Raw genomic sequence first — 10,199 nt, 5'->3', positions numbered from 1 at the left:
GATGAAAGCAGGCACTGAGGGACAGGAACTGGAGTGAAGATAACACATTAATCCTCAGTTTGAAATACTCCAAGAACACAGACACCTCTATGATTCCCAACAAGAACAGGGACAACCCCAAACAAGTTTTTAACATCCAAACTTCTAGCTTTCTATACTCAAGCAATTTCCACATGTTGCATTGGGTTATGTACAAGGTCACAGAGCCACAAATCATAGCGAGAAGGTATTCATTCATTCTAAACAGTTCAAAAATGTCTCCAGCAGCGCGTCACTTACGCATGAATTTCTCGTTTTGAGATACATATATAAGATACTCTTTTAAAAAAACACAATGCGTTATTTTCTTTGTTTCAGACAAGAAGAGGGCATCATCAAACACGAGAATGCAGTGGCGACAGTGCCGGGCTAGGGCGGCTAGGGCGTGCAGAGCCAGGGAGAAGGCAATGGAAGGAGAGAGGGCAGCAAAGTAACAAGGCGGCCAGAGGGGGAGCTGTGGAGCGTGGTGGGAGAGGGCGCACTGTTTGCTGGGGCGGGTTATTTTTTTAACTGCTTATTTCTTCATCTGTTTTATTCAGTTTCTTCAGCGTGTCCAGCAGTTTCTGTGGGGTGAGAATGTGCGTGGATCCTGGGGGAGGCAGAAAAGAGAGTGAGCTTGGGGGTTCTAGTTTCAAACATTTTTTTTCCTTTCTTGCTCTTCTCGGTCCCCAGACCTGCATCTGTCCCCCTCCCCCACCCCGGTCTTGGTCTAGTGGAAGCCGAGGGGGTTGGGGCTGGGGGCTGTGTCAGTATAGGCCTGGAAGATATTTAGGGATTGTGGATCAACAACACACATCCTTGGCTCAGGCAGGGTCCCAGGCTGTATGGAGGGATGAGTTGGCCTCTCGGTCAGGGCTCAGCGCCATCTGCCAGGTACCAAGACAGCTGCATTGCTAATTCTCTCTTGAACCTCAAGGTGAAGCCAGGGAGAGAAATTCCAAACAATATGGTGGGAGAAACAATTGGGAATGGGGCAGGGCTTGGTAGGGGGTGTGTGTGTGGAAAGAAAGGTGCCCAGTAGGGAGGAAGAGGATGGACAGAACACCCTAGGGGAGTCCACTGACCTCTGGGAGCCAGCTGATTTGTACTGCCGTGGTGGGTGGGACCTCAGGTGTGAAAGGGAAAGGGCTGGGGTACCTGAGGCCTTACCTTGCAGAGACCACACATTATAAGAGATCAGAAATGCTTGCAAAAATTCAAGCTAATGGAATTAGATATACTTCCACAGCAAAAACAAAAAAATTAAAAAATTAAAAAAAATGAAGGCCTTTTTCGTAAGGAGAGAGAACTCCACAAGTGCAGTAAACAAACGATGCATGGGGCGTGTGGTCTGGACATGGACTGTCAAACAGAACAGGGGTGACCAGGCGGTGTGTGACCATGAGGACTGCACACATGCAGCAGTGCGCATGTCAAAGAAAGATCCTGGTGGGAGAGAAGAACTCAACAACAGACGTCCGTACTTGAAAATGTGCCTCCCTGGAGATGTGGGCGAGGGAGTGGGGCCTTCGTGGGGAGGGGAGCGGGACCCATCGGATGCCAGATTTCCACCCCCGGGTGGGCAAAAGAACACTTTGGCTGGCTTGTTGGGCATGATCTCAAATACCAGGGTCCCTATGCCTTTGATGGCTACTTGCTCAGCTGACCCATGACTGAGATGAACTGCGGGCCTGGGGCCAGAAGGCTCCTGTGTTAACCTTTCTGGTCAGTCGAGATGAGGCAGAAAACTCGTAAAGCCCTTTTCTGTAAAGCCCGTTTTCGTGGTCTATGCCCCAGCCACCAGCCCCTGCTCTGAGTGAGGAAACAGTCCTGGCTACTTCCCAAAGATGCCGATCGTAAGGTCTGAGACCCGAGGCTCCTTAAGCCAATGTGACTCAGGTTTCAAGAGTATGTCTTTTCCCCAGAGGTACACTCATTTCAATGGCCCTATCAATCTTCCTGGAGTCTGTGGGTGGTGCAAATGGTTAACACACTTGGATGCTAACTGAAAGGCTGGAGGTTCAAGTCCACCCAGAAGTGCCTCAGAAGAAAGGCCTGGCAATCTACTTCTTAAAAATCAGCCACTGAAAACCCTATGGAACACAGTTCTACTCTGACACACATGGATGGGGTCACCGTGAGTTGCAGTCAACAGCAACTGGTTATCAGTCTTCCTACTAGTCCTAAAAGAGGTCAAAGTCTGCTTTACAAATGAGGAAACAGGATATAAATGTTATGAGACCTGCCCCACATTCTGAACGGTGAACCACTGCCAGAATGAGGGCCTTCCAAATCTCAGCTCTGTGCAGTCCGTGTGTCTACACACGGAACAACAGACTCCGGATACACAGTGCAGGGAGTCCCCTGGGGCTTCCTAATCAAGGCAACAACAACTGCACATGCCTGAGAAAACAGTCCTAACACCCCCTCCTCTCCAGCCACCTGGACTGAGTTCCAGGAAACAAGAAGGCAGACTCGGTCTAAAGGAAAAATCAAGAGGAGTTCCTCTGATCAGATGCCTATCCTAAAGTGCTCCCCACACTTGCTTACATGCAGCTCAGGATTCGAAGGAGGCCAAAAGGAGGTGACAGTATCCATGCTCTAGAATTTTCTATGATCTGATCATTGACCATCTGTTGTTCCCAGTCCTGGTTAAAAGAAGAAAAATTCCAGAACCAAGAGTACTGGGGATAATCAGTGAGGACTCTCAGACTCTCAGCAACAGCAAGTTCCTGGGCCTTAACTTACCTGGTGTCTTTAAAGGAACCAGACCAGCTGGTGTTAATCCAAATTACCTGAAAGCCAAGTCTTGCCATCCACTAATCTGTACTGTTCTAATACCTTTGGTCAAGCTTTTCATCGTTACAAACACTGAAGATCCACATTTTGCAAATGTTCTCCTTTTGAACCTACAGGTGGCTGACCCTCCGGCACAGAGCAGCAAGTGGGTTCTACTGCTCTGAGGGGTCCCGCTTATTCTGCATAACTGGAAGGTTATGAAATGTGAGCAGTGGTCACCAAAAACAAAGTTGAGTTCTATTCAAATGAAGGTTTCCATGTTTTCAAAGCTGTGGCCAGGCCCAGCAAGCTCTGGTAGGACAAAATCCTTCTTTCTATACTGACAGAATCTGAAAATCAAAAAAGTTTTTACAGCTCAGCTGGTCTAGTAGTTCTTGAACTTGGCTGAAACAGACCTATTGACTTGGAATATCCAAGGTAGCACAAGGGAATGTGTACACTTAAGTGCAACCCAGGTGAGTCTGGTGATCAGCCAGGTCTGGAAAACAGTGACCTGGCCCACGCTCTCACCTCACAGATAGGAAAATGAAGTCCCGAGGGTCACAGTGGGTTGGCAGCAGAGCCAGGTCCAGAAGCTGTGCCTGTAGTCTCCCAACTCAGGGCACCCTATGGCCTCCGGGTCATGGGAGAGGATGTGCAAGTGGACACTTTACTTACATTTCAACTGCTGGACACAGTGCCAATTTTCAGTCTCACTGAAAAATGAAATTTACTTGACCCTAATCTAAGATCAAGCAAAATGTTTAACATAAAAAACCAAAAAAAAAAAAAAAAAATTCTCCCAAGAGGTAAGTACAAGTATTATAGGTCTAATCCAGCCTTTGATTTCTCCTTCATTTGCCTCTGACAGTCTCTTGGATGATTCCCTAATGGTTAGTACTTTTAACATAAACCACCCAGCACACAGAGGTAAAAATCTAACCAGATAGTTTCATTTCCTAGAAAATGTCAAAAGATGAGTAGTGGGATCCCAGTGAGTCTCGGTGATGTCTGTGCTCTTAAGCTGTTCCTGCCAGCTCGGAGGAGCTGCCTTAAGTACAGAGAAGACGGGTGCAGGGTGAGGAGACCGTGCTCCACCCATGCACAGTGCCTGCAGGGCTTTTCATTCACTGCCCAGCAGGAAAACGTCTCTTAAAAGGGAAGTTACTGCAAATAGTGACACTTAGGAGGAGAAACACCAGGCTCCCTTACTTTCTGCACCATCCTGCTCGCTGGTGACCTGGACAATCTAGACAGAAGGCGCTAGTCAGATTCTAATCTGTTTTCTGACCTCACTGGCCTTAGGGCTCTGTGTCTTGGTTCTTCTTAACTAAACTCTCTAAAATCCAATACTGTCAACAAATCATTTCAGAAACCAAGAATGTACAACCAGAGTCTATTTGGTCTTTCTTTGCTCTGATGGCAGCCCAGACTCTCTCTGCTGACTGAATACAAAACAAAGAAAAACACTCTGCCAAGGAGGGACATCTTCTGAAGCAAGGAGCTCCAGAATTCATCCTCACAGGAGCCCATGGGCCTGGGTTTGTAACTCTGTAAGATCCTGCGGGTAGTCTGCCATAGCGCTGTCTCTCCTGAACACCTGCCATTCTAGAAGTCCTAAAATACTCCTCGATACAAATGCCGTCCACCTACCTGCCATCTGCACACAGAACCAGATGCCTCTGATGAACAACCTCTCAAGGTGCTTCTAAGGAATGCTTTTTAAAACAATTGCTTTCATTCACCACCTATTTGCCCTGTTTTCTAGCGGAAGGCGAGCCTGGGCAGGGTGAGAACTACAGCCTGGGCCATAACCAGCTCCACCTTCCTGGACCACAATCACTTGCTTTTCCTTACCTCTGCCAAGGAAAGAAAAGAGGAGGAGAGATAAAGGCTTACCTCCTCCTCCTACCTTTAGAACAGGCCCTTTTTGGATGAAGCACCATTCTCTTTATATACAAGCATACTTCTGATGGTACCTGGCCAAGGGTCTGATGGACCGTTGTCTGAGGTTCATCAGAAAGTGAGAGAGAGTGGGCAAGATTCCATGGTTTGAGTCACAAATCTGAATTATTGGATTACAGACTGTCAGAGCTTGCAGGAGCCTCAGGGCCTAGACCCAGCCTCCCTGCCTTCTAGGTACTGTGGCCGGGAGGTGGAAATGACCTCCTAGAGTCACACGGGGTGCTCATGGCTGTGCTGGAGGCCAGTCCCAGTCTCTTGGCTCCAAGCCCGAGTCTCTCTTCACTGCCAACAGCAAACTATGACTTGCTGGGCCATGTTTCAGCCCAGTGTGAGAGGCATTCTCAGGGCCCATCATCGATGGAGTATACAAAGTCAGGAGTATAAAATGTGGCCTCAGATCACAGGATGCGTAAAGAAGCTAAGGAATTTCTAATGCTATGACGAAGTTGTTCAGCATAAGTCTGCCATTTAAACCCATTCAATGAGGTTCCCAACACAAATGAGGACGGAAAAAGAAGGAACAAGGAAAAGAACAGAATCTAGATAATCTACCAGACAGACAACAGGTTCTTGGTAACAGAGCTTGGTAAAGGCACACACTGGGTGGGGAGAGGAGAAGACACTCGTTAAAACCACACAGAGAATTAAGAACAGATTTCTACCCACAGGTTCTCAGATCTTACCCAGAGACTGCAGTCGGAGAGAGGGGTGTGATTATTTAACTCTTGAAAGGATCTCACGGGAGAATTAAAATAAAAGCAATTACTAAAAGAACAAATAACCATTAAGCGCCATTTCCCCAGAGAAACATAAGACAAAAGCTCATTCCATGGATGACTCAAGTTCACCAAGTACATGGTGGCTTGTGACCCAGGCGCTCCTTAGAAACTGTTCCCTGAGATAAGGGCCTGTCCTAGAAAAAAGGTATTTGCATGTCTTAACTACCATTGACTTGGACTCTATTCTGGTGCCCTGACTTCAGTAGCGCAGCCAGCCCCCTGCAAGATGTCCTTCCGATCAGGCTCTGATGGACACCTCCACTGGATTTCTGCCTTCTTGGACAGGACCACCCCTGAACACTCCCTGGTCTCACTCTCAAGTTCCCACACCATCACAACCAGGACGCTACATGTTGCCTACTCGGTGTCCACAAATTCAGGGCTGGTAGGCTTGGGCACCATGCCTCAGTCATCCCTCAGCTTCCAGCTCCCTCTCTGAGGACTGTTTACAGCAGTTATCATTTTCAGTTTAAAACCCAGGGGCCTGCAGCTGTCTGACTGAGCAGTGGGTAACCCAAGGCATGAGTGAGCTGGCAAGTCGGAGCCCAGACAGTTTCGTGGCAGGGTTTGTGAAGGCAGCATTGGACACATTTTCAATCGGCGTTAAGAACTGCAAGCATTTTCTTGTTGAAAGAAAATCAAATAAATAATAAACTAAAAAGGGAAAAATAAAGAAAAAGAGTGACGGAATAATCAAAGAAAACCCTTCAGAGTGGAAGAGTTTCTTTTCTGTAATAAGCTGCTTTTACTTTGTTTCTTTGGCTCTCACTCCATTGTTGGAGCCTGATCCTCAAAAGATACCCTAGAGGACTCCCTGAAGTCGGGGTGTCTCAGGTCCATGAGAAATTTGGTGGGAGTAAGAATATGAGTAGAACCTGTGGGAGAACAGAGGCCAGCTGACTGCTTGAACAAAGGTACGTTACAGGAACATGCCAACTTAGGCCTACATTTTGCGCAGCCAATGAGGAATGAGAAAGCGAGGTGCACACGTGCGTGCACACACACACTCACACTCACAGAGGCGGCACGGATGGCTGGCATGCAGGAGACAGGTGAGGACACACAGTGGACGTTGGCTGTCTGGGCGAGGCCTCTCCATGAATCTGCATGGGCAATTTTATATCCTGAGGTGTCCACCTCCCAATGGGGAATCTCAAGTCAGGCCCAAAGATGGAGAGGAACAATTAAACTAAAAGCCTCACTGTGACAGCGTCTGTCCAGGAAAGCTGTGTTTGAGCTCACAGTTATCCAAGAACATTCATGCAACACGTATGCAAGCAGGGAGCAGAGAGCTTTATCATCAGGGCCTACGTAACCAAAGGAAAAACTGATTACAAGGAGGAATGGTGGCCAGACAGGGGAAGCTTCAGGAGGTCTGGAGAGGGAGGAGGAGGGATGCACAATCTCCCCACTGGCTTGTGGTACCAAGAAGGTGGGGCTGGCAGCGTCAGGTCCATTTTGATGTACCCAAGATCAGCCATACGGACTGGTCTGTAGAACCTGCTCACTCTGATAGCTTGGGGGGGCACTGTGACTCGGTTACCCCCAATCAGAGTATATAAAACTGACGGTTCTTATTGAGATGAAGACTGTGCCTGGGACTATGACCAGCAGTAGGTACCTACTGCAGGGAGGGATGGGGGGCGGGGGGGGCACGGTGTCAGAGAAGTGTTCCCAGCTGGGTCAGCTCAGGGCCTTCCCACTGTAGAGGTTCATGTGCAAACGGCCTGTGAAGCAATCCTGAGGCAATGGAGTGTATAATCTCCCCCTGGGTGCAGAGCACACCCTCTTCCAAAGGGAGACCAAGAATCCTGGCCTCCCACCTAACTCTGTGTGAATGCATTCCCACTGAGGGCAGGAGGGGAAAGGACAGAGCATGGCCAGCACCATATACGTCGACAGCCTTCTGTCAATCAATGTTAAGACGTATCCAGGGCAGGTGCAACTCCACTTTGTTAAGCACAAGATGGGACAGAAAGGAAGATTTTTCTCCACTCACTCTTCCTCTTCCAGCCCTAGAAATTGTGGAAGCTCCTGAAGAAAAAAAACAAAAAACTTCCCCTCCTCCATTAAACCACTCCTAGGAGCTGCTTCCTCTAGTCTTTTGGAAAACCAACAGGAAACACCAGAAAGGGTATGACAGAAAGTGGTAGGAAATGGTCAGGGGAAACCCTGAACAGAGTCCAGTAGTCAGGCCCATGTGTTTCGGGCCATATCTACTCGCATACTGTGTCTGTCCATCTCCAACTGACAGGTGAAGGAGGAGGCTAATAATTTACCTCCCGTTCACTGAGCATCTCTGGACATGAGGCCCAATGCTGGGAATTGGACATCTCCCATCTAAGGCCTATCTCAAGGCTGTAAGTAGGTATTATTAACCCTATTTTGTTGAAATTGCAGCTTGGAGAGGTTGCACCACTTGCTCAGGTGACGCCGCTTGGCAGTGGCAGAGCACGAACTCGAGCACGGGCCTGATGGACTCTATGATCAGGTACCCCCTCATGATGCTGCTTCTCAACAAGAGACATGAAGCAGACATGAGGAAGGAACCCTGTGCCCCTTAGCTTCTGCCGTCTACAAACATCTACCTAGAGACTAAATTTTGCAGGGTCACGGAGAATCGAAGACAGAATAAAACACCAAAGCATGGAATGGAGTCAAAGTGCAAGGAAGCAGCCCCTTCCCTCTAGAAAACACCCCTCTACTCACCTATCAGCACTTCCCACTTTCCATTGGCTTGAGTCACCTCGTAAGCACAACGCATCTCATTCAGGCTCACACCCCCAAGGATGAAAATAATGAGGCGGGGGCCACTTCGGTACTCCCCTGGGGCCTTATTCTTATGCCAGTGTCCATAGCGGGCACTGAGAGAGAGCAGAATGGGGAGGGGGAGGGGGAGAGGGAGAGAGAGAGAGAGAGACTGATTAACTATGTTTATCAGCACTGATAGCATTTATCACTTTATACCTCAGTGATTTGCCCAAAGCAGAATAGATGCTTGGAAAGTGTTGGTTGAATTGAACGGCAATGCAAATTATCAAATCATATGAATGCCAGGTGAGGAGCCCTGGTGACGCGGTGGTTAAAGCACTCGGCTACTAACCATAAGGTTGGTGGTTTGAACCTGCCAGTTGCTCCATGGGAGAAAGTTGTGGCACTCTCCTTCCATAAAGATTTATAGCCTGGGAAACCCTATGGGGCAGCTCTACTCTGTCCTTTAGGGTTGCTATGAGTTAGAATTGACTTGATAGCAATGGGTTTGGTTTTTTGGATGGCTGCCAGGAAAAGAATCACCATGAGTGTCTGTGTTGTGACCTTGTCACTCTCTAAGACACATGGAGGCAGCTGACAAGCTCCACCCAGCTTCAGAGTTCAAGATGCTGAGTTCAACAGCGTGCTCCGCATGTCAATCTTAGAGAGTCTACCCCACATGTGCATGCTTCTAAGCTTGTCTGGGACACTTTGCTGGCAGGGAGCAGTGATGACAGAGTCTAAGATCTGTCTTCAGGATGATACATTGATTCACTGAAGATACACGTACTGGGTGCCACATGCGGGCCAGGTCCTGCTACAACAAGGGGGCAGACTCGAAGGAGAGTCTGCCGATGCCCCCCAAGAGCACACTGTTTAACTGGAGCAGGTGGGGGCAGGTGGGGGTGGGGAGAAGGAAATTGCTCCGAATCAGTGCTATGATGGAGAAGAACACAGTGCCATGGGGACAAACACAGGGAAGGACCATCGAACCCTGTCCAGGCATCACTGGGGAAGGCTTCCCAGAAGTGGTGACAGCGAGCTGCCGCCTGAAAGATACACAGGAATAGCCACTTAAGAAAGGCATGGCAGTGCTGGGGACAGTTCCCCAGAGATGCCACTCTCCGGCCTGGGCTTCCCACAATAGGTCTTTACTTTGACTCAGAAACCATGCGAGATGGGTTGCTTCCAGGCTAAGAAAATGGGAAAAATAAAAATGACAACCAAACCAAAACAAAGGGAGCTGGTCAGTCTAGAGCAAGTCGCCTCTGGATGGTGAAAGGTTTTATCCTTCCTCCTGAGTTTGAGGTTATTAAAGTCCCTTTCCAAATCTAGAAGGCACTGTGGGGATTACTGGACCAACAAAGAGGTTTTCTGTCACTTTCTTTCCCTGTACAAGCATTTGACATTCTTGTCTCATCAGCCAGCCTGGCTGTGGTATTACTTGGGATTTTGTACTTTACTGCAAGGTTGGCAATAAACAGCCTCCACGGCCATCAGAAAGGCTGCACAATGCCACAGATGCCACTGGCAGGCCTCAGGCCCAGGCCTGGGGAAGGTCTGAAAGTGAAGACACAAAGAAGGGGCATGAGAGAAGGGCGGAGAGAGTATGAGGAGGGGGGAAGGGAGGCGCACGTCACACACAGCATCAGCTCCAGGAGCCGCATGTCACACCACTGTCACAGGCCGCCCTCTCTGCAGCCGGCCACCCTACTGTTCCAAGCTCATGTGTTCAGCCTTGACTGTCCTCAGGAACCAAGAAAAGCTCTCACTGTCAAAGAAAAACAGAGCAGCACCCTGGCTCCGAGGCTGCTGAGGTACAGCAGCCCCAGCTCAGGAAAGGTAACAGATGCTACTGGGGGCCAGGAAGGCAAGGGAGGCAGAGAAAAGCACCTGGAAACAAAATGT

At 48.8% G+C, this 10,199-nt stretch overlaps 1 protein-coding gene across 1 annotated transcript in view; it reads right to left on the bottom strand.

Annotated features, from left to right (window-relative positions):
- Positions 1-324: 324 nt before the first annotated feature.
- STXBP1 (syntaxin binding protein 1) overlaps positions 325-10,199 on the bottom strand; it is an 84,310-nt gene continuing 74,435 nt past the window's right edge. The window contains exons 18-19 of the mRNA XM_023730762.1: positions 8,250-8,404; positions 325-628 (exon numbers count right to left, since the gene is read on the bottom strand). Of these exons, the coding sequence (XP_023586530.1) occupies positions 546-628; positions 8,250-8,404 (238 nt within the window). The 3' untranslated portion in view covers positions 325-545. The remainder of the gene's footprint in view (positions 629-8,249; positions 8,405-10,199) is intronic.

Source organism: Trichechus manatus, unplaced genomic scaffold (assembly GCF_000243295.1).
Source record: "Trichechus manatus latirostris isolate Lorelei unplaced genomic scaffold, TriManLat1.0 scaffold00038, whole genome shotgun sequence".
In the NCBI taxonomy this organism is placed as follows: Eukaryota; Metazoa; Chordata; class Mammalia; order Sirenia; family Trichechidae; genus Trichechus; species Trichechus manatus.
Note: the sequence above shows the minus strand (reverse complement) of the source record. Positions and strands in the feature narration are given on the sequence as shown.